This window comes from Symphodus melops (assembly GCF_947650265.1).
Source record: "Symphodus melops genome assembly, chromosome: 11".
Classification (NCBI taxonomy): domain Eukaryota; kingdom Metazoa; phylum Chordata; class Actinopteri; order Labriformes; family Labridae; genus Symphodus; species Symphodus melops.
The window spans coordinates 5,363,639-5,391,417 of NC_136701.1; the positions used below are offsets into that span (position 1 = coordinate 5,363,639).

The 27,779-nt window shown below is 38.6% G+C and overlaps 1 protein-coding gene across 2 annotated transcripts in view; it reads left to right on the forward strand.

The window, feature by feature from the left end:
* The window catches only part of opcml (opioid binding protein/cell adhesion molecule-like), a 361,495-nt gene that overhangs the window by 278,211 nt on the left and 55,505 nt on the right, over nt 1-27,779 (forward strand). For both annotated transcript variants that reach the window (XM_079356360.1, XM_079356359.1), the window contains one exon: nt 25,480-25,605. In XM_079356360.1, coding sequence (XP_079212486.1) covers nt 25,480-25,605 — 126 coding nt within the window. The remainder of the gene's footprint in view (nt 1-25,479; nt 25,606-27,779) is intronic.

The following is a 27,779-nucleotide window of genomic DNA, read 5'->3' on the forward strand; positions in this document are numbered from 1 at the left end:
ATTTTTAGCACATCTAGATAGTTTGTAGTTTTTGTTTTTTTTTTGCCATTCTGGACACAAAAAGTCATGACATATTTTTCCAAATCTGATTCAAACCACATACACAGGTGGTTTCAAATGTGATTCAAATCTGATTTCTATAGATCTGATTCAATTGGAACGTCTTAGTTGCTTCAATGTGTCACCTGCGTCACTCGCAACGCAACACCATCGACAATAACAACGAGGACATAGATCCGGCAAGCAGCAAGAATCAAAACAAACGTATGAAAACAAGCCCGTGGACAGACTGCTCCACAAAGATTGTTTGTGTCAGAAATAGACACACCTCTCTGTCTGATCAGATTTCATGCTGTTGTACTCGTCAATCTTTTCTCTGCATTTCTTGCTGCAGCTTGGTTACTTTAGTCTTACTTTAATCATTCATATCATATTTTTCTCACCAGTAAACAGTTTGCAGTTGATGAGAAGTATTATTGAACTCAAGAGGGCAGACTTATTTCTACTTTGTACTGAATTACAAACTCAATCAGAAGACGCATTGCATCCGCATTGCTTCATCAGGTTTGTGATACAAGGCGACAAACAGGTGTTTTAGAACAGGGTGCAGCTGCACTCAATCCAATCAGCAGCAGCAGAGTGCTGAGTTTCCATACATGGTCATGTCTCCATACCAGCAGTTTTTGTATGCAATTAGAAATCATCAAACATTTTGTTTTACTTACATTTTACATACTAACACATCCTTGAAATATGTTCCTTATGGTTAACAGATATTTAGCAGTATTTTATTCAACTTTCCTGTTTGGATTTTTGAAGCCCTTTCTCTTTGGTCCACCTTTACCTTTCCATCAGGGCTGTCAATGTGTCACGGTTCTGACAGCCATATATATTTTTTTTTACCTTTGTTACCTCATGTCATCATGCATTTTTAACACTATCCTTACAATCAGGAACACAGCCAGCCATGGCCTGATTCTGTAGGTGCAGTATGTTAAGTCAGATTCATCAGCATTTACTTTATCCATGGGGAAAAGGAGAAGAAATCATTGTCTTTACTTCTGCTGCTGCTATTTTTTTTAACAACTTTTAAGTAGCAGATACATCTTTAAAGGAATAAACCCACACAGTAAGATTAAAAAAAAACATGTAAGGCAATAAATGTCTCTTTTGTAAGATATGTGCTGAATTAAATCAGGACATTACTGTACTACAGTATGATCAGCCATTAAAGGACATGTTATGTTAATCTGCTGACTTCTGGTGCAGAATGGTCTGTATTTGTTTTCACCAGAGAGATGGGTTGTTTAAAGGATCCCCAACACTGTTCTTGAATTTCCCTCGGGATCAATAAAGTATCTATCTGTGGTTAGGAACGTGTTCAAATTAGGATAAATATTGGAGATGCTTTTGAAAAGTGAAGAGAGGTTAGAAAGCAGAAATGTTTCAATGTTGCAGAGCTGAACACTGAGGGTGCGTTCGAATTGTCCCTCCTGTCTACGTTCACAATCCACTTTACGTTAAGCCTGTGGAAATGTAGTTCAGAATCAACATTTTCATACACAAAAATTCACAAATGTTTTCTGATGCACAAACAGATATTTTTTTTGTTCTTAATATGTGTAATGAAAATGCATTTCAAAGTGTGTTAAAAGCACATCTGGTTCTTGTGACTTTAAATACAAACTGTTTAAGCTGCATTTATGAAGTGTTGGTGGTTTGTGAACTTCACTGCATTTGTGTGAGGGATTTTTGGAGACTCCTCCGCCGTCCATTAATGTTGTTTTTTTTTTTTTTTTTTTTTTTTCCTAAAAGGGAATCAAGGAATTCATAAGTCATTTGTATGTAAATCGTAAAATATTTGTGAATCATTCTCTGTGCATTTATTTATTTTTGGGACTTATCCAGCTACAGTCATTTCACAGTATATTACAAAAGGGAAACTGCAGAAATGTCATTGTATTTCCAAAAAAATTCAAAACAGTCACAGAAATGTGCAACTGATATAACGCATATCATGTATGTGTGCGCACTTGTACACTGTCCAGCATGGCTTCATGGTGGTTTGTAGAAGATCGCTCTGAAGGGAGAACAGACAGGTGGCACACCCCCAAACAGTAACAGTTACAGAGGTGTGTGAAGTCTGTGCTCCAGCAGCTTACAGGGAGATTCATTTTGGTAAAAAGACAGACCAAATGTACTTTGTTGGGCCGGGGATCTTTTGATGGTTTAGCTGCAGAGAAAAGTGTGTCATCAGGCTCAGCACAGTCAAACTGCTTCTTTCACAGGGGATGCACCTTTTTGAGGCTGGACTGTGAGAAGTGAACAGTGCTAAAGTATGTGTGCCAGTGAAGGCAGCGTTACATGTCTCACAATGAGACACGCCAGGAAGGCCTCATTTGTAACCCACTGGCGCTGCAAAGCTTAAATGGTCGTATTAATAATTGCCAGTGGGTTGAATTGTGAGCGCTATCACATTTCCCTCGAGTTATTTCAGGTAATAGACGAGGAAGTAAATCTCTCGTTTTAACATTTCAATTAAAAAAACATCACATTATTCTTTGACTGGTAGCATCATTGTTAATACCTGTTCATGATTTAATTGAAACTCGTGTTCTGGTGTTTAAAGACATTTTCCAATAACAGAAACGTAATAACTTTTCTAATTTGAGAGGCAGCCCTGCATCGAGTTTTCAACTCTGTGAGGTTAAGTTATTTTTTTTTAGAACTAGTTATATGCCCTTGAGGTCACATGTTTCTGCACCCAACACCACATTAAAGGGAACTTTGTGAAAATGTATCTGTGATCATTTTGTCGGATCTTCCTGAAATGTTTGGCTATCAGGGACAGTGACCTGAATTTCCCTACTCAAGAAGAACAAAATGAAGTTATTTTACCTTACTGTGGTGGAAAAACAAAACAAAACTGGAATACTTCTGACCCAGATCAAACCTGCTGGAGTCTGTGTAGAATCACAGCCCATGTAGAGATTTGAAAGTCCTCTAAGGCAGGCCTGTTGTTCAGTCCTACGGGTATCTTTTATCATCCATAGGCCTTTTTGGTGCACCTTTTTATCAGACTGCTGTTGTTGCCTTGTTCTTTGGTGTGGTGTGCTGGGGAGAGTGGGGAGCTAGAGAGTTTGCACAGCAGACAAAAACAGAAACAACAAGCTAATTAGGCCAGCTCCATTATTTGGACTGAAATGGAAACTTAAAGTCTATTCTCAATACTTCTGCACATCCAGGTGCAGAACTGAATGTTAAAGAAAGTCCTTTTTCTTAAATGTTTAATGAAGAATGATGTTGACTAAAATGCATGTACTCTTATCTATCTATCTATCTATCTATCTATCTATCTGTCTGTCTGTCTGTCTGTCTGTCTGTCTGTCTGTCTGTCTGTCTGTCTGTCTGTCTGTCTGTCTGTCTGTCTGTCTGTCTGTCTGTCTGTCTGTCTGTCTGTCTGTCTGTCTGTCTGTCTGTCTGTCTGTCTGTCTGTCTGTCTGTCTGTCTGTCTGTCTATCTATCTATCTATCTATCTATCTATCTATCTATCTATCTATCTATCTATCTATCTATCTATCTATCTATCTATCTATCATAAAGTTTTAGTATGATTAGAAGTCTTCTAACATTTTTTAAAAACTGCTCCAACAGTAAATAGGTTGTAAAGTGTCCAGATGCCCCTGGTCCCTATCAGAATTCACAGGATGTTTAAAGTCGGAACAAGTTTTCAAAGAATCTCTGCCGCTTGCTTGAGGAATTGATCCAAACTTTTGATTCAAGACGAGTTGTTTTCTTAAAGTATGCTTTATTCGACCAGACATTTGACAGTTTTTATTCTGAAAGTTGCCAAGAGCTTGGGTGCCAGAATGTTCTGATGAAAATAATGCTGCATACAGCTTCCACTGCAAGTTAAGAAGGAGGTGGGAGTAAATGGAGACTGTGTCAATGTGTTTAGCTGCCTCAGCATTGCAGCCAACATGTTTTCAGGGAGGCTCTGCCCGGCTGAAGCGGTGGGGATGGAGTCCTTTGTTACATATGTCTGTTTGAGAGCATCAGTTTGAAATACCAAAACAAAAAAAGCATCAGGCAACGTATTGCATCTCCTGAACAGAAGGCCTGTACATGATATGTCAGACGGCAGGGGCAATTTAATTTTATTATAAAACACCCTTAACGGACGACAGGATTATCCTCTTTAGTTTCTTCATGTGTAATGATGTGGCTCTGTGTTTTCCTGATTAGGGCCCAAGCCTCTCGCTGCCATAAAGACAAGAAGGGGGTGGGGGGACTGGTCCTTTCAATTCAATGCACACTGGTCTAATAAGCTTCAGGGCTCATTATAGAGAAGAGAGAGGCTTCTCCGTTTCTTGCAAAACGCGAGTAATGAGGCATTTGAAATATTCCACAACATTAGGATAACTGAAATTGGAGAGTAAGCCCTATAAGCTTTGCCTGTGTAACACATTTCAAATTGCTCGTTCTTCCCCGAGGCTGGTGGGGATTTCACTTTCAATGTCTCACCTACTGAGCTCGCTGGCTATTTGGCTGATGCTGCACTGTTTCTCGTTTTTTTTTTTAAATGTTTTTTTCCTGTTATGTAGCATGGTTGTGTTCACATGATGAACACATGCAGAGATGTTAAACCAGCTTCCTTGGCTGTGATTCAAAATATATTCTTTGATGTGTTCCATCCAACAGCCCTGTGTTCTGCTAATGAATTGCTCCTGCAGTTTATATTACCTGAGGCACTGTTTGTGGAATTTGTAAGCATCCTAAATCACGCATTCTGATTAAACGAGATGCTTTTAATAAGATGAAAAAGTGTCAGAACTGAACAATGACGTGCTCATCTAGTGGGTATGTGAGTCTGTTAAGTCTTTAAAGTGAGCCCTGTTTGATCGACGAGGCCTATCTTTAAAGAGATTATCTCCTGTTTTTGAGGCGTGAAGCAGTTTATGTTGGCCGTACACCAAACAACTTTACAAGGGATTTGTCTGTGCCTGCCAGATTTATGATGCCCCCCCCAAAAAATAAAAAAATAAAACAAACAAACAAAAACAATTGTAAGAGTTTCCCAAAAGTTGAAGCAGGCTTCCGACATCTCCATTCTTTGAAGTAAAGTATTTACTTTATGATTTTTGAACACTAATGTGTCCCAGGTCTCTCTACAAACACCTTAATCATATATATTCTTCTTTGTCTTTTGTCAGCTCAATTTTTCAGATAATGGATGCTCAAACAGGCCTGTTGGAGATTTTTCTTTTGTGACATCATAGAGGGAGGTTTCTCCGCCCCCAGGTTGGAGACACTCCCACAGCTAAGTGTTAGTTCTGCCCTCCCAGTCAGCTTTATCATCGTAAATTATTGGGCATGGTGCAAGAAAGCCAAAGCCACCTGAGCCCTTCCAGAGAGGGGCGTGGTCAAACACAGAAACAGACTATTTCTGACCAGGGCTGAAATAGAGGGGTTAATAGGCATGATCAATTACAGGATCAGCGTGGACAAGAAACTTCACAGACCTGTTTTTGGACTTATTAAACTAGTTGAAAATAAGTTTAATATGACCTTTAAAATATTACTGTTCAATCTCATGAACTATGTCGACTTAGAGGAGCACTGTATTCAGCACCATATCAGCTGGCATTGTGCTCTTAAAGAATGGTACAACATATGTATGTGTTGCTTTCCATTGTGCTGTTAGTGTGGCAGGTTAGCTTTCTAGAGGGATGAGAAAAAGCCAGGCTAGCATCCTGCTTGCATGTAATATTGTTTTATTAATGTTGAAGCCTCAGCTGATACAGATTCTACCAACCTCTGCAACTTCAAGTATGCAGTGTACTTCTGGTTCTGCTATTTTTTGTTATTTTCTGCAGAAGAATGACAGTAAATATTCTTAAGATCTGTAAATAGTGACTGTGCTATAAATGACCAGTCGTTGCAAAATCTTTGCCAAGACACTCATGAAAATTAGATTTTTTTTTTAATTCAACAAGGTTTCTGCTGGTTATATACAAAAACAAAAATAAATATTAATAATTAATAATATATAAGGCAGTTTCTAGCCGGTTTTTTTTTTTTTTTAATTGTTAAGTGTATGTTGGCAGTAAGTATTTTTTTTTATCACATGTCAAACATTATCTTTGCAAGGAAAACAATCAACAATTGTGTGTCGTCATAGACTGTAAGTGTGATTTCCAAAACATAAAGTCATTCCAGATGTGTTTGCTTACACAGTTAAGGAGATACAATACTGTTGGCAAATGTTTACTTTCAGTAAAACAGTAAAGAAAAAAAGGTGACACTTAATGAAAACACTTGTGATTCTCAAAATAAATTGTGGAGTTTTTATGCCTCCTCTCCCTGTGCCAATGAGTATTACAGCATAATTCATGAAACACACACAAAGAGTAAATGCACCTCTAAATCTTGACGACAGCGTCTCAGTCTGTGCTAGGGAACCAGAGGGTCAAATCCTGGTGAAGACCAAAGTATGGAAGGTGGGTTGGTGACTGGAGAGGAGAGGAGTCAGGTCACTTCCAGAGTACTGTGGGCACCCTTGAGCAAGGCACCAAAACCCCCAACCACTGGCATGCTCCCCGAGTAGCAGCCCCCACTCTGCCATCTCTAACATGAATTCATGTCCAAAGGTCATGTGTACTGTGGTCCCATGTGTATAAGAAGCATGTCTCTCAACAACAGAGTAAACAAGCATTTCCCTATGTGGAGATTAATAAAGTATGCACATTTAAATGTAAAAGATAAAATACAATAAACCGCGCTGCAGAGCAAACAGTGTCTTTGCACCTGCTCTCTTTGTGTACATTTTAATGCGCCAGTTAGCTATGCTACTTTATGGTTAAACATTTACCCGGCATGTGGAAGATAGCCCTCTGAAATGGAAAATCTACTCGCATTTGGCGCTTGACTGGTGTTGATTTCAGACCCTGTTACTGTGATTCATTTTTTAAAGTATCGATGTGAACTGTGACAACTTTGAATCAATTTTTAGCTGCCTCACAATTAATATTTATATCCTTAGTCAAAAGTCATAGCTTTTAGAATTACAATTATTAATACAACCAAAGGTGGAATCAGTCTAAGGCTCATCCCAATGTGTGGGAGCGTTATAACGAGGATGCTAATGTTATTGTTTTCCGTCCTTCTTTGCTCCATTCAGGGACGAATAACAGTGAATTTCATGACTTTCTTTGTGAGGCTGCCTTTGAAATAAGCTTGAAAAAGTTCCCCTCCCCTTGTTGCTCATCATCATTACGTGGATAAAATGTATGTTCTGTCAGCACAGAGTAAAGGTACTGATACTGATCTCCACATTCAGACCCTGCTGCTGAATGGAGCAGAACAGATTTTTTTGGACGCATTTGCACCTGAATATTATTAGCTTTATATGCCTCGTGAAACACACCTCGAGACGGAGCAGATAGCTGGAGCAAATGATGTTTGGAGCAATTAGTGACCACAATCCGTTCTGCGTGAATCAGGCCCTCAGCGCTCCTTCTGCCATCTGTGGACAATTAAATAAGTGCTTTAAAGTGTCCATCCTTTCCCTGGTAATGTTAAGAACAGTTTTTTTAAACATGCTTTACTGAATTCCTTGTTTGATTAGCTGCAGAAAGAGAACCTCTATAGAAAGCAGACACTGTGCAATAAGTGACATGGTCACATTCAGAATATCTCTCCTAATTCAGACTAAAATAATTTAATGGACAAAGCCTGAGTGACGTCAGCTATCCTTTACGACTCTTGACAAATGTCAAATTGGGCCTAACTGTCAATCATGTCAGTTACAAACCTAACTGAGAATAACACTCATCATTTGCAGCAGACACTCGAAGAACTGCAGGACTTTGCGCTTCGGCGTTGGCTTCACTTTTCATAATCAGAGGTTGCTGCTTGGACTAACATTTGTTTTAAATATATAACAATATTCAAATGATTGAAAATATAGAAGAGTAAGGTATCATATTGTAAGAAAAAAAAATCAACATTCTTTATCAATGATTCTATACACACAATTCCATAAAATTATGTGACAAAGGCAAAACTTTAAAGTAAGGTTCCAATGTTCTTCTGTAAGGTAACCTTGAGTGTTATGAAAGGCACCTATAAAAAAATTATTATTATTATTATATTCTTAGTTTATGGACTATTTGCCATAGAGTGTGGTCATGTGGCTGCAGTAGCTAAAATGTAGGGCCTGAGTTACTGACTTGGGTTGGGAATCGGAGAGTGCCCAATTCAAGTCCCAGTGCGGAACAAAGTGTGGAAAGTGGTCTGGGAGCTGGAGAAGTGCCAGGTCACTTCCTAAGCACTGCCGAGATGCCCTTGAGCATGGTACAGAACCCCCACCCTACTCTGGCTTTGTTCTTTCATAGGCAGCCCCTCACTCTCTCCATTAGTGTGTCCATAGGATGTGTGTGTAATTTCAGCCTGTGTGTAGCATGACTCAATAACAGAATGTAAACATGATTTATGATGACTTATAAGCAGCCAATATGCTACAAATTAGCATGCTAATAGCAATGGCTTAATGGTGAATTTTGTGACCTTAATTTAAATTTTTAACACAAAAGCTACACTGAATCTTCAGTTAATTGTTTAACTATATAACTGTACTTCAAAGATTGAAAAAGGAACAAACTAGATCTTTTTCCCCACAACACTGTGTGCATGAAGACAACACAGATTTATTTTAATCAAGTGAGACAAGTAAATGATTAAAAGACGGAAGGTTTATTTTACATATGTAATACTGAGTGGTGATTGTCAGTGAATCTTTGGTGCTTGAACTCCACAGGGAGACAGGGTTGAAGATGTCTGCCCTGAGGGGCAACAAGATTTATACGTCCAGACACTGGTGTTGGAGGTGTTAGCGGATGATCTCGTCGTGGTGGATACGATGAAGAAGTTGATTGAACTGTGAAGACTAGAGTTGATGAGAAGAAAATGGTTGATGATGTCATCTGAGACAGACTGTGAAGGCCGGGGTTGAGCGGACACTGAATGATGCTTTGATCTGAGGCTGATGGGATGAAGATTGTGATGAACTTGCGAAGACTTGGTGACGATGTGGAGGTGGAGGGTTGCTTGTAACGATAGCATGAATGAACTAGTGATGGAGAAAGACATTTTTAAACAAGACAGCAGCAATGTGATAGGCTAACAATGAAGGAGTGGAGAAGGGCTATTGGGTCGATCTTACCAGGTGATGTGAACTGATTGCAACAAAATGAGTGAGTATGCGTGGAGAAGCAATTTGATGTGGTACTAGAATAAACAATAAAACAAGCGTGCACAAAAAAGTCTTACTGACTGAACTTTTGCTGGAGCTACATTAGTCATGATATATTTAGGCAAATTTAAAAGTATTAGACAGATGCTTTCCCCTAACCTTTTGTGTATTTTGTTGTGATTCTTCCACACAGCACAGAAATGTCTAAATTTAACCAATAGACACAGGATCAGCAGTGGAAACAACCTGAAACAGATTTTAAGATGATACTCTGTTTCTGACTTTGGCTTGAGGTATTTTTAATTCAAGGACACATCCGTCTGCTATGATTTCTCTTTTTCCAACTCTGCTCAGGAAATCTTTTAACTCTTCGATCAAATATGTGCAGGCCACATCCGACAAGGAAAACAAATCTGTTTGACTCAAATGTAAAAAATATCAGTGAATCCAAAGAGAAAGCAGAGGTGTGGACGTGGTGATGGAGAAGCTTTGTGCACCTGAAGTTTTTTTTTATTCATTTTATCTGAGATGAACCAAATGTTGTGTTTTATGTTGGGCTTGTAGACTTGTCCCCTTTGTTCTGAAGACTGTGACAGCCAGTTCAGTTTGGATTTTAAGGAGAGTTAATAGGAGTAATGATCAAAAGTTGCTTCTTTTTATACTTTTTTGGAGATAACAGATTAAGGACAGTGCTTCACAACATGTTTCCCCCTGTGAGCCCCTTCCTGTATCGAAGAAAATCTAAGCCCCCCAAGGAACCACATGGAGAAAAAAATAAATAAAAATGATACATTAACATCAATATTAATTTATTTTATGACAAAAGGCATTTCTTCACACTTACCATTCTTCAAGAAAAACATTTGTATAAGCTACCCTGTAAGTGTTATTATGTTATGTCATGTTAACTTCCAGCAGATTGTTATCACACTGTCTTTTCTTTGCACAGGCTTATTGGGCGCAAAACTAGAGACACTTTTTGGTCAATCTTTTCAATGTGTGTCATCTTAAAACCAAAGTTATTTCTGCTTGTTTTCCACTTCTTTAAACGCTCAGTCTTGTAACCACCTACGCAGTTAGGGTCGTTTATCTCCACACAAAAGTGGCACCTTAGGAGAACCTGTATATTTTTACCTCATATGCTTCCTTTTCAATAACAGTATTTTTGTGGTCTGCTTGCAGCATCAGACCTTTTAAATTGAATTGAGTTGTGAGTGGAAGCCGCAATAGGCTGGTTTGATGCATGGCTTCATGCCTCCAGTTTGCCTGTGGCAATTTAGAGGACTGCATGCTAAAGCCGGAATCTGACACGTTTCATCTGTTCAGGGCTTAACTCAAAGACCATGGCATTAAGAGTTTCTTATTTTTAGCTGCCCGGGATTTGGATCCATTGTGCAAATGACATTCAATGTACTTCAGTGGTTGTAAACAAATGACTGTAAGCCTCATGAGAATACTGTAATATCATTAAACAAATATATCCTACTTAAAAATCATTGATAATAAGTTTGGGTTCTCAGCTGTACTTAGCCTGCCAAGATTCAAGCTACAGCTTTAATAAACTAAATGGCAAAAAAAGAAGAAAAAGTTAACTCAATAGCAAAAAGGAGCACATGAATAATTGTTGTAAGAGCAAATATCTAATCGGTATATCTTGACTGCCCCCTTGTTGGGTATTGAAGCTGAAACTTAGAAACACACTGATGTCTAGGATGAGTTGAGGATCCTGGTCTTCCTTTTGCGTTTAGCTGCCAGTAATGTGCACCTTGTGGGGGATTAGGAGTGGATCTCTCTGCTGCCCTTTCAGAGTCTGGGTTGAGATGAACATGAAGTGAACAAAATAAGGGCATCCCCTTGCAGGCTGATCATATCAGAGAGGTGACTGGCCTTTTGTCTTTATAAAAGCTTGAATTTCCAACAACTGGTCAACTCTGGACCTTTTTTTTGTTCCGAGGGACCTCGTGCTCACTGAAGTTATTGTAATCATGGATTATTGTTTGACTGAGTATGCAAATATCCAAATGCTGGAGGACCAAAGATCTAGACTTGAAATGCGGTGCATTTGTGTTTTGCTTGTAGTGCTGTCATATTCTGTAGTAACTTTGAATGCTTATTATCCAAAATCTGTGTATTTAAGGGGGTTAGTTGGGCTTCTTACTGTTGTAAATGTTGAATGAGAAAATAACAAAAGACTGTGGATTATCATAGAATGTACTTGGCCGAGATCAGATGACAAATAGATCACAAAGAGCTTTTCATGTTCACCAGCTGACTGTATATTCTGTTAGCAGGTACTGTTGGCAAATTTCTTTCCAATCTAATAGGCGAGAAGGAAGACATTACCTTCAATAGCAAATGTCAATTATTATCATATATACATTTCTTCATCTCTTGAAAATCAAATTTCCTTCACAGCTCAAAACATACACTTGGCTGACAACGGTAAAGATGGTTGACAGATGTAAAAGAATACCCCAAAAAATGACAGAGATAAATGAATTCCTGAGAATGAACACTCACAAAAGGTTATGGGAGTTTTACAGCTGCCTGCACACTGACTTTTTTGCCACTTGTAATGTGACATCATGACAGTCTAATAACATTTTCATTTCATTAAATTAGTAACAGAAAAAAAAACAACTTGTCATAAATGTAATCTCTTGTTAATTACACTCTGACATCAAACGTCACTGATCATTTAACCATGCCCAGCAGTGTTGTAAGCTTGACAAGAAAACTTGCCAAAAAATGTTGTCGGCTTCTTGATTCTTATTATTTTACACTTCTGACAGAAGTGAACCGGAAGGTTGGAGGTTTGACCCCCAGCTCCTGCAGCTTCATGACTGATTATGTCCTTGGGCCAAACACTTAACAACAAGTTGCTCCTGCTTCTTTGTCGTCAATGTTTGAATTTGTACAAATGGGATTATTTACTGCTGATGGATTCTTTACATAGCAACCCTTAAATCCCATCAGTGCATTGCTGCGTTCCAGTTTAACAGATTGATTAAATCAATCACACAGATAGTGTCGTGCAAGTTCTACATGTTGTCCTTTTATTTTGTGCACAAACTGTCACATGTGTTGTTATCGTCTGGCATTGGCTAACAATGCAAAGATACTCCTGAAGGTGCCCATGTTGCTTTTCCGACTTGCAACTGGAACATGTTTACCTCGGGTGTGATGTCATTCCCAGCTCTGTCATCCGAGTTCTGTGGTTGATGGATATGACTGCATAGGTGTGGCCAGAGGCGTTTCAATGCTTTGAGTAGTCAGAAGACTAGAAAAGCGTTTCACAAGCTTAAGTCTATTTACCATTTGCACTGACTGAGAGGTGGTATTGTTTCGGGCCTGTGTCCAGTAACCATGTCTTTTTTTTGGCGGGGGGGAAGTGTTATCGCTGGCAGTGCCTATTTTTTACTTAAAATAAAGCACCTTTCAGTGCTTTCAGTGGAAAATAGTTGAACACATGTTTCATTTTACATTTCTCCCTGTCTGACCAATCAAAAGCAACCATAATGCAATATATCAGTATGCAATATAAATGTCATGTTGTGCTAGTGAACACTCAGCTGAGCTGAGGCAGTCATATATATGTATCAACTAACCTTTAACATGGTTATGATCTTGTAGTCTGACCACCTTCTGATTATTTATCAATTTTGGTGACACTGCTATTTCTTCTTATTATTTACACAATTTCTGCATTGTTTATTTAGCATGTAGGTTGGGCACATTATCAAATGCATCTAGCATAAACATTTGTTGTGCTTTTAGGGAAGAAGACATTGGCATTGTAATTTTTAAGTAAAGTTAATATTAACCACAATAACTGATAAACTAAAGCCCAGCATGAGAGAAGGCAATTGCATGTTAAAGAACCCAATGGACTTTTTAACGCCTGTTTTGGTCCAAGTTCTTAAATAATTCTGATCACACAGAAGTAACTGATGTTCATTGAGCCAGATATGAACGTGAGTGCAGGCCAAGCGCACCAATTAAACAAGTAAGGAAGTGAGGATCTCTGTTGGGTTCACTGAAGTTTTCTACATAATTTAGGGAGCAAGATCCGGCCAAAGTTTTTGAAAAGAGTTTTCAAGTTGTCAGCAGTCTGTGAAAATAAAACCCTAATGAGGGTTCAGTGTTTTTTTTATTTTATTTTTATTTTATTGTATACTTCTGCAGAGCTACTGGATGTCTATACTGTCTTTGGTTCTTAGAGCCGCAAATTACAATTATTGACTCATGAGAAGTGATTGCATAATCCAGCGCTCCTGCAGGCGGCTGCCATTGTGCTAAAACAGCTAATTCAATGTTTGATCTAATTTCTATCTCTGTGGTTCTGGTATTTTTTCTTTTAAGTTTTGATAATGCTGCTGCCTACTGCCAGGACTCCCTTCACGAGTTGAATGGGAATATATTTGGCTAAATAAAAGATCAAATATACATCAAATACCGATAAATAATAATGAGGGCACACATGCTTATATCAAGGACTAGTTTTGCTTTTGCATGACAAAACTTTCATTCCTATAACTTCTTCTCATTTTAAACTGAGGGAAGTTGGAGTAAAATGGATAGTTGCAAATACATTGAAAACTACATGTAGTTACATTCAAGTTTCATTCAGAACATTGGAACTGAACGACTGTCATTGTTTATTGTCAAACAAAATGATGGTTTCCTCTGGGAACTGATGCCATGTCAGTGGTTTAGGCAGCAGGTAGCATTAAAGAATTCAGCATTCCAGTCAGTTTGTGAGACAACTGCATCATAAACGTAATATATGATAATAGTTAAATGTGAACTTAACTCTGGCTTATTTCAGCAAGAGCCTTCAAAAAAGAAATAAAGCAGCAACCTCCGGCGTTGAACGATAAACCCTGCATGCAGAAGTTTCATAAGTGCAGCTCCTCAAGTTTTCGCTTGAGGCAGGCTGCAAAAGCCATGGAATCCCTGTCACAAACCATAACAACATTAAGCCAATGTTTGCAACAACAAAAAATAATTTAAAAAAAACGGTCACATTGTGTACTTAAACCAGGAGGACCCAAATGCAAATACAGAAACTACTTAATTAAAATAAAAAAAGGCAAACACAAAGTTTGAGGAGGCAAAAAAAACAAAACAAGAAGCCACAGGGAAGATACATGACACAGGAACATGTCGCTTGACGTATAAATGGAAGACAGGGACTAAATAGAAAACAGGGCAATCAGATACAGGTGGGATGAATGATACTGGTGAAGGAAATCAGGGTGATGAAAACTGGAGGAGAGAGACACGACATGATGACCAGGGGAACAAAATACAACACAGGACCCAGTATCCATCTGATGGCAGTTGTTTGAAATGAGGAGAAAGCTTTAGCGGCAGCTGGCAGCCACCTGGGGAAAAAGTGCAGCACTCAGCGCCTTTTTACTGAGCGCTTCCCCTCTTTTATGTGCAGTCCCTCTCAGTGCTCCAGTTTAAAAATAGTTTTAGAAAGGTGTTATTGACGTTACTGCACTCTTTTCCAAATATGTGCTAAAAAATATTCAGTAAAAAGTTACTGAGCAGTGTCAGTCATACAGCGGCACACAGCCAGTGCTTTCTGGCTAACGCTAGGCGACATGGGGCCCAGCACAGGAAACACTTTTCTTTAGAGTATTACAGTAAAGAAAGAGAGAAAAAAAGCACAAACACAAGGAGGTTAAAATGACTAAATAAAACCTAAAATTTCAATGTGGCTTCATTGCCTCTCTTCAGAAGTCAATGACTGCCATCATTGAGAATATGTCCATGTTCACAGGCTGCCTATTTAAACGTCCTTCAAGTTGTAAAGATATACGTCATAAAGATTTCATTCATTGTTGTGTCAATTTTTTCGCCCTTCTGCACCATGCGTCCAACTGCAAAACGACAGGATACATCTTCAGTGTTATGCATGAGAGTGGCTTTTGCGCTCTGCAGGGAATGTTGCATTTTAATCCGTCACAGACCTTAAAATCTGTTGTGTGAAAAACATGTCTGCAGGCCTTTCAAAGATGAGACAAGGATTTGGTGTGGTTAGAGACTGTAGAAAAGGGAACATAGATGAGAGACCATTTTGCCATGATAGTTTCTCTGCAGCTGTCCATTTGCAAAATGCATCTTCATATTTACACTGCCAATCACTTGATTTTGTAGGCTGTGGACATGCTGTGAATATAAGACATACTGCACAGAATTGAAATGATGATGATGACACTCCTGTTTATATAAAATCCACCTTAAATTGCTTTTACCAGTCGGCAGTTGCAAGTCAGGATTAGTTTCTGGATGGAATTTCCAAACACAACATTAGGTTGCAGATTGATAAACACCATATTGAAATATTCACATTTCTGCCAGAGACACACAAATGCACACTGCATTTCCAAACATGTATATTTGGAAAGACCTAGTTTAATAGAATTGTTATGCAAAAATGTGTGATCGTCATACTTAAAGCTTTTAAAATGCGATTGCCTGACACACTTTTTTTTAACTCATGGAACAGACAGCTGTAAAATCCTCTGCTGATGGATTTGTTACTTAAAGCCTTCAGTTGTGTGATCTCAGACCTCATTCCCGAGGAGTCTCTGTTTCTCACGATGTTGTCTTGCTACATTTGTCTTCTGCTTTATTCCCATCAACTATAACATTTGCTCAGACACCTTTGAATAATAAGCAGGCAGCTATGAATCAATTTAAGCATTAGCGTGTCTGATAAATGTGCTGAACACTACAGTCTAAAAGTGAAACACACAATCTGAAACCAGCTGGTTTCCAAAAGGCAAAGCTCTTTTACTAGCATGACTGATGCTCTGCACTTAGCACTGATCGATAACTTGATTAATTCTGCAATTAAGAATGTGTGGCAGACATTATTGACATGATGTGAGAGACTTTCATTGAAATTAATAATGGCAGGGCTTCAGTTATTTGTTGTGTAGTCTGTCTATCACTGACTACAGGATGCTGTAGGGGGGAGTAATGTGAAAGAAGTCTCCATCTTGTCTGTTTAGAAGTGTAATTTATGGAGTTTACCCCCCAAGGTGATTTCGGTAGAAGCTATAATACTCTTAACCAGGGGTGTGTTAACTTGCTATATGATTCAGCTTTGAGGGATTTGTTGTCCCTGCTTCTTCCTCTTCTTGGTTGAAGCATTAGCGGTTAGAAAAACATTAAGAAGCAATACCGCCACCTGGATAGTTCCATGTTTTGCTTTTTTACTCAATCCTGACATATAAATTGTAAGACTTCATTCACCAAACCTGACGTCCAAACCAGATATACAAATACTGTTACACCACTAGCTACTGAAAGAGTAAACAGGTACTTTTAATGGAGCTATATTGTAACAATACAACATTACTGTTCAGCTAAAGGCTTCATGAATTACAGGTCGAGGTAGTCTCCTTATATTTGTTCAAATATAATATATGTGTGATTATTCAAAGTATGCATTTTTTTTAAACAGTCCACCAAAAATTGAACACTCTCTAACACACAATCATATCCAGACACAAACACAGTCAAAATAAAAGCAGTGTAATTGTTCAGATCAGAGGCAGAGCAGCTGGTTTAAGAAGGATCGTTGTAAACAATGCACTCCTGTCAAAAAGGATTTATATCATATTGATGAATAAACTGTCTGTAATTTCATTTCATTTAAAAAGGGATTTCAGCAGTGGTGACTTTTGACCTGCACTAAATATATTCAATTTCCTCTTATGTGTTCTTTTTCCAACTTACTAACAAGACTCACACACTGAGGTTGGCTACAGGAACATTTTCAAATGCTTTTAGATACACAAGGGTCTCAGATGGATCAGAATGAATGCTGCATCTGGAGGAAAAGACACACGAATGAATATGCTGAAGGACTCTCATACTGTGATGTTATCTCCTGTTATACTCCTGAAAAGGGGAAATTGCCTCTTTATGGTCAGTTTTTTATTAGGTAGTATCAGAGAATGTTCAGATAAATGTACTTGTTGTATGTCATTTACTCTCAGGTTACAAAAAGTAGAAGCCTGGAGTATAATATTTTAAATGCATTCCTTTCAATAATTCCATGAAATTTGTTAAACTAAGGCTATTTTACTAATTGAGCGATTTTTATGAAAATTTTTCACTTTCTTGTACAATAAGGAGACCTTTTTAAAGCCATTTTTATCCTGAAAATATCCTACAGTTTGTTTGTGACCGCTCTCCCGCCTGCAGCAGAGTTTAAATTGATCGCTCCCCAAAGATTTGTAGGACTGCAGCCTTCTGCAGCAGAGTGTGGGGCTTTTCTCAAGCTGATCACAAGGTAACATGTTTACCCAGAGCATCACACTCTGCCATTTGGTCTCACTTCAGTGCGGCTGTCTTCACTTTGGACTGGATCCTGGATTCGGAGATGGAGTGGGTCCCATATGAAAAGCTGCCTTTGAACTGAGAGAGCTTGGAAGTTTTCAGCCAGGTGTCACTGCTTGTGCTTTCTCTCAGCCAGTTGGGAAAGTAATCTAGTTTATCTTCACCTCACCAAAGCATGAGCAGCACACAACCCTCAAGTGTTTTATCAGACTTTCCAGGTTGGAATCGTTGTATCTCATTCTTGTTTCTCCTCTTGGAGTTGACTGTGCCTCTGAATTAACAATAACAAATGACAAGAACACTGAATGTCATCCAGATGTCTGTCATGCAAGTCTATTGTTTCCAGTCAAGATGGCAGATTATAAAACTCCCTGACAGTGACTCCTTTGATGTTTCCTTTGCATGCTAATTCAATATGAAAGAGGCGTTAGCATCCATTATAGATTTGGTGAGTGTTGGCACAGGAGTGGAGGCTTTGATGTTGGGAGATGTCAAAGGTTTAGGCTCATCCTCAAACAATCCGGAGCCAAGCTGCTTTTTATATCATGTTTTCATTAAGAGTGATAAACACAGTGGTGCCGTGCTATGAGTGTGTGCTGCTCTGCCAAATACTGAAAAAACAAATTAACATAGCTTCTCGATAGTCCCTCGTCACTATTACATTAAGACAGTTTACCAGCTAGGCTTCTGCGTGCAGATGAATCTGATGCAGACTCTCCTCTGACGTCAGGTCTCTCAAAAGAAAAAGAAATTAGAGCTAAAGGGGTTCTTCATTCAAGAATATTCTTTCCCAATTTGTACTAGTTTGCACGTACTAGTGACACCATGTGCCTATCAGTTACACTTGTATGTGTATAATTTGCTTGATTAATGCATGGGTCATGTTAATGTTTAACTTGATTAATGATCTTAATATATGTTGTTGAATAAAAGTTAGCTGTTTAATAATTTTCCTAAATGTTGTAAATAGAAATCTGACTCCTTTAAATACCTTAATCTCTCTGCACATTCTTTTGATGGGATGAGAGGAATGACTGACTTTCAGGTTAACAGAGTTTATTAACCCGATGAATCAAGAATACAAGTTACAGAGTCTCTGGATTCAACACTACGTGTCCCTGACAACAGACAGATACCTGGTCAGTTCGCGAAGTCTGAGCCCCGACTATCTTTCCCTGAACCCTTTTTCTACACTAGACGGAGAATATCTAACCAAATAATGCATTCAAGAATGTGTGGTTTCCTTCCTCCTATTAGGGCAGCTATGAGTTTCCTGATGTTTGGTTCCGCTTCTCTCATTGATGCATCATACTCCCGAATCCTTTCTCCAATCTGTAGGGGAAGACACTTCCTACCTGTTTCTTATCATAAACTGACATCTAGTCTAGTAACTAATTCCTTTTAAGCAGAAAACCATTTAAGTGATTAGGCTCATTGAACCTATATAAAAGTGGGTGAGTGATTAACTGTTTAGGGCTTTAAACTAAACCTATGTTAGAATTGGTGAGTGATTGACTGAAGGGTTACGTCAAACACATGTTGGAATGTGCAATCACTCCTGCAAGCTCTTTTCACACAAACACCTTTATATACTGAAAAGACAGACAATTAGATTAAAACACACAAACCTTGAATAAAACATGATAAAATAACTGGTATGATATTAACGTAAGCAAAAATCATTCATGCTGTGGATATCAAACCATTCCTTTGGACCAGGTGATGAAACCTTATTTGATTTATTCAACAACACTTTATTGCAGTGAACACATTGAGTATAAGCAGAAAGAGGCCTATTATTCCATCAGTGTGAAACACATTCATGTCATTTGCTAAATGTTTTGGCTCTTTTTAAAGGCAGGTAAGTTATCAGGCTTCCACTGCTAAGCCCTGTTTCCACTGAGCGGTCCAGTTTGGTTCGTCCCGGTACAACAAGCACTTTTCGGCTCTTCCATAGACTAATCCCAGGAAAGATTCCCAAGTAACCGAGCCGAACATAAAAGGTGCAGCCAAACACAGCAGTGTGTTGATTGGTCAAAAGAATCGTCACTTCCCATGTGACAACGATAAACACAACTCTGCCGTGTTTAAATACCCAGCCAATTGTTTACATCTGTTTATTTCTCCTCGTGGAACACAGCCTTCTCTGAAACAAAGCTTGATTTAGTTTTGTAATAAAGAGCCACATGTCAGTAACAAAGTCGATGAACTGCTGGATGTCCTCATCGTTGGATTTGTTTGTGTCACATTTTTATCCTTTGTTGAATTTATTAGTTAGCGGTTAACTGCTAGCATGTGACGCTACTACATAGCTGGCGCGGCTATCAGCATCCGGCTTACACGCCGACTAACAAATATGGCACTGGTGGCTGTGAAAACGCAAACGGGATCAGGCTTTACTGAACCAAACCATAGCAAACTGTACCGATCCGTACCGGTTTGCTGTGTGGAAACAGGGCTTTATAGTGCTAAAAGGATTTAAAAAAATGTTTTAATGGTAAATGGCTAATGGACTTGAGAGCTTCTATAACACTTGTGATGGGTTGAGGATCAAAATGACCTTGGAATTACTCTTGTATGTTTAGTTGAAGAGGAAAAAAACTACCACAGGACTCTGAAGTAAAACTATAAAAAACAATTCCTTTAATACACAGTTTTGTTGAATAACCTTACAGGAGTGTTCAAAGTTAAGTTATCCACATTAATAAACCATGTGGCTTGGTCCTAAATTGATCAACTGCCTGAATCTCGTCTCACCCTTCCAAAACACTCAAGAGCTCGCTCTCTTAAAGTGTTTGTAACCTACCTCACTGCTTTAACAGTAATACTATAATGCTTTTAACTTTATAGAAAACATCCTTATTAAATCCACATTAATTGAATCAAATCACTTTTAGCTGACTTTTAATTGAACTTATACAATGAAATCCCATAAATAACTGCTTGTTAGTTATTTTAATGCATATGAATGTAACTTGGCTCCCACAGCATTACTCAAAGGGCTTTTACGCCGCAGGTCACACGGACCAATTCACAATCATATTTCCAGGAGCAGCTGTATGTGTGAAAGCAAAAATTTTTTGCTCTGAGTTTCTCTTACCAGCTGTCTAATACTTTTTTTCTGCAGCAAGTTCGAATGAGCTGCTGCGTTACATTTTGTGTTCTCCAGTAAGTTGTTATCCGCTCTTTTTTTGATCGTAACATTTCGTTGAAATGCACATAGCATTGATACTAAGGCAAATATTCTCACTGAAGTGTTGTATAATCGAACAGTTTACTTCATCTACTTCCCAGTCATTTTTTGTTCATCACGTCTTCCCTCCCTCTCTGCTGTTTATCATTCTCAGCTTGGTTGCTTTGTTTGTTTAATTACTTTCGACTGTCTTATACCTGTGTCCTCTGTTTCAATACTGTAATATTTTGCTGCCATGGACTAATCATTACATCATAGCTATACTATGCTCAACAAAGGATTCACATTAAATGACTCCCCTGATCATACTGAGTCTTTATTAAACTAATAATATTCTTTAAGTAAAACTCTGAAATAAGCTGTATAATGAGTGTCAATGGTGAAGCTGTGAGTAATTGCAGAGGAAGGAGGAGGGAAGGGCTCAGGAAAGACTGGGTAATTAATGACTCATTAATTTCTTCATGACTCTGATAAGTGGATTTTAATGACGAGTTGCTCTAGAACAAATATAGTGCTGTGCTTTTGTAAATTTTTTGAGTAGTTTTTAAATGTTTCAAAGTCTTTTAAGTATGAGATGTATCGTCTGTGTGTCATTATGGAGAAATGGAACCAGTAAAGGTCAAGCAGGAGTGGCAGATGCTGTGATAACCCACCCCCTATACATTATCTCACTCATTATATAGCCACTAGCCTATTAGAAATCAATCATTTGACATGAAATTTTTGAATTGAAAATGATTTATTTCTTCCACAAAACAAATAACAAATGGCAAATCATGACAGATTTTATAGCATTGTTCTTCTCATATGTGGTATGCAACAAGATGACCGACTGAGCACACCACCAACTAACAGACAATTCATTCACCAACAACGAGAGTCTCGACTTTCAACACTCATCATCTCGCACGGTCAAACATGACTTTAGAGTGTATATACATGGTGGATGACGAGCAGGAAGAACTTATGGTGTTATGTTACGTTATGATGGTCAAGCTAAATGTGGCTAACTGTTACATCCATTGCAGGAACGATGCTGGTCCAACTAGGCTACTTTCCCGATCGCTTCCATTTTGGTGTATTTTACAGGATGCCACAAGTCAACAAGTTGGTCTGCCATTTCTGACATCCATATAACTTGACTCTTCAGGTTTGAGGTTTTTTTTGCACTGTGATGTCATTTATTTAGTTCTAGTTTACGAGCTCCATGAGGAGACTCATATCTCCACCCCCTAAAGCAGACTTCCAATGCCTCAGCACCATCCTGCACACCGTTATAAATATTATCAAACAACACACTTTGGATGACAAGTTACCATGCACTGCTAAGATATTGTTAATATATTTGACAATGTCTGACCAATGTCTGACAATCTGGCATTAATACGAGATATGGATCAGTGTACCTTGGTTTTTACTCCATCTCCAGCAGCTATCCTCCTCCTTAAGCCCTAACCGTGACATTTTTGAAGGTGTCTGGTCATTCTTATTCAATATTTTAAATGAAATTAAGTGTGTCTGCATGTCTTGGGCTGTAGAGTACCATGGCTGTACACCTTTTTTACCCAGGCCTCCCTGTGAATAGATTTTCCTATATAAGGACACACTTGAGCTTGCTTTTCTGTCCTCTAAAGTAACACCATTCACACCCATTTACAAACTGATGTCAGAGGCTACGATGTAAAGTTACCATAACAGGTCACTAATCCCATTCATACACATTCATACACAGCTGACCAAGCAGTGAGAGCAACCTCAAGAGAGGTTTTGACAATCTTCCTTTTCCTGTCTGCTACCATAAGTTACCTAACTTTATGACACTATCAACACATTTTCATATGAACAGGCAGACAGACGCTGAAACTTTCTGTTGCAAAAAAAAAAGAAAAGTGCAATCTGTCTCTTTTTGTGTTGCGTCTACTCAGGCTTTGTTTCCCTTATTTTTAAGTTTCACCATATGTTTAATGCTTCAGAAGATCTTGCTTTACTCGTACATTCCAAGTTTTAAGGCAATACATCTTGTGAAATGGCTGCTACCTTTGCATCTAAAGTTTGTGGATCTCTTGTTTCATCACCTCAGTATGGGGGGTGTGACTCCCAGGAGGCAAGCGGGAAGTTGTGTTTTTTTTTTTTTTCCCAGCCTACTTTGAAAACTTTTATTTAGAATCTTACTGACCTTTGAAAAAAATCAAGTTTTTAGAAATTTGTTCACATTCCCGCGAGGGAATGTGTGAGCCAAAAGATCCCGAACACAGGAGACCGTTGTATTGTTTGGGAAAATGCAAAATATGGTTCAATTCATATTGTGACTGACAACAATTCTATACCACTGTGTTCTTGTGCCTTGCAGATAATGACACATTGTGGCACATCCGTGCATCTGCTTCTGTCAATGGAAAAGATTTAACAGCACAATTACAGATGGATAAAAAATGCAAGTTCTCATAAAGTACACAAACCATATTAGTTGATCCCAAATGTTAAACAAACAGCCAGAGAAAGCATCCATTTCCAATCTGAAGCAGCCTCTTGATTCCATTTTCTAATTAATTATTGGCTGCAACCCCTCGGCTGTGGCTACATGAAGAGTGACATGTCCCCAGGCCTCCAGTCACACCGCCCAGCAGCCCCGGTGACAGGGGAGCTGTGCTTTTAATCACCTTGCCACTGGCATTATCAAGCTGGAGGACCTGTCAGCTGCACTGCGCACACATGCCCGTTCATTCATCTCTGCCGGAGGTCTCTGTGGCTGAGAAAGTGCAGCCCGCTGTGTCCTCACCAAACCTCTTCCCGCCCTATACGGAAGCCCTTAAAAGCACCACATGTTGCATTTTACCCTTCATAACTCATTAAATTATCTCTTTGGCAATCCTGTTAAAAGCACAGACTTGTATAGAAGACTTTTCTCTTGATATTGACAGCATGGAGGATTAGCAGGACACCTATTAGAAAGCTATGCCAAGGGACTTAGTATAGTTTTATTTTTAAAAGAAATGTGGAAACGCTATTTTTGTCCATTGACTATATCAGTGTTTAACTTGTTTAAAATACCTCCTGCAGATTGAAACAACTCGAAGCAGGTCAGAGATCTTTCTTTTCTTACTCGTGCTTTGAAGGTTTTCAATATAATTTAAGAAATCAAAGATGTATGATCATCCTGTGAGATAGATTTTCTTTTACTTAAGAACAACATCTAAGAGGGAGAGAGCACTCAAATGGACGAGCAAGCGTGCGGGAGGGTGTCATTGCGCACACAGATGGAGGGACACCAATCAAAAACGTCATCTGATCATCTGTTTGAAGTTAACCCGCTCTACCTGTGAAGTGTTTGAACAACACGGCAGCCTGCCGTCTCTGTTATCAGATGAATGCTGTCCAAATAGCTTAGACGTGTGTTGAGTGCCCATAGATTCTGCTTCTGCTTGTCAACCTCGCTGCTCTGGTTATTATAAACTATAAAGTCTTCATGGGCCAAGTTTATTTGAACTGTTGGTGGGAATTTTGTTGCTGTTAAAGGAGCAATATGTAACTTTGACACATTGCATTTAAAATTGGCACTGCAGTCCAAATTCAAAATACTCAATTCAATTAAATAAAAAAAAACCCCGGGTGGAAATTCACTGCCCACTTCCATCACTGCAACGCCTGTTGGTCTGCCGAGCAAACTGAAGGTCGTCCAGAATGGCCATGTGGGTGTGCCTTAAAACTGTCTATTTTGTCAGAAACAAACTATCCCATATCAGAATCAAAACTTAGCAGGTTGACATACTGACTGCTGCATTGTTTACGAGGAAGCCTGCTCTTTATAATATCATGTTTTCTTAATCTTAAAGCCATTGCATAACTTATTTCACTGGGTATCTTACATATGGGTCCTTTAATAATATTAAGTTAAAAAAGTCATGAACCTTCCAATGAGTGATGTCTTCATATGGTATATGAATTGCCCCCTGGGCATAAATACATTTTTAATTAAATTGAATTCACTTCCATCAGCTGCCAAAACTCACTTCTATCTTCCTTGTCTCTAACCTGGTCGACTATTTGTTTTATTTCTTTGAGTATTTGATTACACAGAAACACAGTTTGAATCCACCTTCTCATCTATCATATACAGTACTTTGACGATTGACGATAATGTTGGCTTTACTGTGTCCTACTGTACTTCCAGTAAATTTTGAATTTTTGTGCAGACGAACCTACCATTTGAAAAGCAGAGACTCCAGAAACAGACTCAGAGAACTTAGCTTTACCAATGGGGACACAACTTACAAAAAGCGGCGGTAATCAAATACAATATCCATATTATCTGTAGTCCTAAGGCGCAGGTACAAAAAAGAAAAGGCGTGTTTATTATGTAATGAACACACACACACACACACAGACACACACACTGAACACGCTGGTCCAATCGTAGAGATGAAATTATTTGTACTCACAGACAGTCTGATGCTTGTCTAATGAGTGGTGTGGCAAAGATGAGGGAAAATCAATCATGTATAGCACCATGGCAAGCCAGAGAATTGTCAAATCTGTCAGCTAATTTCATGCTAATTGAGTTATTATTTTTAACCTCATCTCTGCTCTGATCATGTGGAATAGAGAGCCCTTTTTTATGAGTCATTCATTACGCTCGAAACATCAATCATGGTCGTCTTTCTCTCCGCAGTACCCGCCAGGATCACTAACATATCCAGAGACGTCACAGTGAACGAGGGGAGCAGCGCCAGTCTCATGTGCCTGGCAGTCGGTCGACCTGAGGCCAACATAATATGGAAGCATCATTCACCAAGAGGTAAGACAGAACATTTGTTCTTGGCTTTTATGTCAATGTATCGGTTGTAAATTTAATTTGGTTCTGTAACCAGTTTAAGATGTTTAGATATGAGATGTTCTTTGGTGCCAAAAAAGGGAATTGTGTTAACCTGTTCCGAAGCACACACATGGTAATTAAGAAAAACTATAGACTCATCCGTCACACCAGGTTCACAGAGATACTTGAAGGTAAAATGTACGGCTTGAATCTTGAAGATATAATGGTAGTAAAATACACCTTGTGCTATTTCTTTCCCTTTCTCATTGTGTTAAATGCCAAACAAACGTCATTAATAATATAACTGAAAGTATAAGGGATTGTTTATAATCTTTCCTTGTATTAACATTTTAACGGTCTTCTTGTTTAACTCTGGATTGTTAAACAATAGTTTTAATTGATTACTGTGATTGTTGCACAGAGGTCCCATTACTCTGTTTCTATTGTTAAAATACATTTTTGAACAAAGTTGAAATATCTGATGGTCGACCGTCATTTTGACCAAAATGGGCTTAAATGGGTTAAATAATTATTGCACAACACTGTCAACAAATTCTATCCGATGACAAATGGCAAATGTTTGCACAGTTGTGTGCGGGACACACTGACCAGAGACGCTGCATTAGTGTGGATTACTTGCGTACCAGCTTTCTCTCTTGGGCAGCTGCACCCATAGCACACTGTTTTAAAGCTAGTCTTTCACAAATATGTTTAAACCTTGGTAAAGTTGCATTAAAGCATAATGAAACAGTGAGGATAATTTCAAATGAAAGGTTCAAGTCAGTCTTACGTCTCTAATCAATCTTTATTTCCAATGCGCCAATTCGTAACAAATTTTATCTAAAGATTCTCAACATTCTTTGTCACTTCCTCTGCAAAGAACCAACATAAATCTATCATGAGCTTAGCACTAGCAACATTTGGGAAAGTTAATTCTGCCTGTGGAGCAGAGTCATGTTGAACAGTGATCTACTGAAACGATAGTGGGCTGAAAAAATTATAAAGACAAATAGAGCAACACCAATAGTAGAAATGTATGTTTGTGCCTAGTTATCTTTTAATCTGAGTTTAAAAGAATATGCTATCTGTCTTAAACTTTTCCTCTCCAGATGCTCAGTTGCTGTATTTAGCTAATTGCAACAGCTAAACCTAGCATACTGTGACTGAACAAGTACTTGAGCAGGCCACTGCTAGCAGAAGCTAGCACAACAGTAACAGAGAAGTTGGTTAGCATTGACTTGCTTGTTTGGCTTGCAAATGCAAACACACAAGTGCTGAGGGTTTCTGTTTGGTCTAATACAAACAACACAGCCAGTGATGAGAAAAAAGATGTGATTTCAATGTCTATTGAGAAAGTGATCCAGTGATAGCAACATACTGACTCTCATCACCTGAAAAATGAATTAATGACGGATCACAACACATCAAAAACACATTTTTACCACCCAGGATCTGATGAAGAAGCTAAAATGCTGCATAAAACAGCCTCTACTGTGCATAATCATTGTTTGCTGTTGCACAGCATTACCCTTGCTTTACAATTGTTGACATTGCTCTTCCTCCTATGTTCTTCTCATTCCCAGTTGTAATGAGTGTTAGAACTGATATGCAAATGTATGTTCAGTGAATTTCCATGTTGATACACGGCTGATTGCTGGAGAGGGTAGGTTACGCTCAAACATGATGTGTGAGTGTGTCTTTATAAATCTACCTTAAAGAATGTGTCCCACATTTCTTTGTTGTGCAGAAAAATAGGTTTTCAGACGTGTATCAAAGAGTTTTTTGCATGCTGCCCTGGGTGTTTTGCTTTGTACAGGAAGGTAATTAACATAAGCCATAGTCACAGGAAACAGGATTACTGGGCATTGAAAAAAACAACCTTTGTGAACTATTTGCAGCCACAAATGTGCCAAACAGACTCTAAAGCTCTGACTGGTTATGTGTAAATTCAGACGCTAATGCAGAATAAGAAGGTCAATTTCAGATTGTTTAAATATGTTATGGGGGAAGCTAAATGTTTTTCGTTTTTTTTTCATGTGTAAGAAAATTTCATTAAAACAAATGAGTCAGACAAGCTGTACAGTATTACCTTTGTTTAAAGCTGATTGAGGCACACACACCTAACACATGCTTCACATGATCATCCTACATGCAGG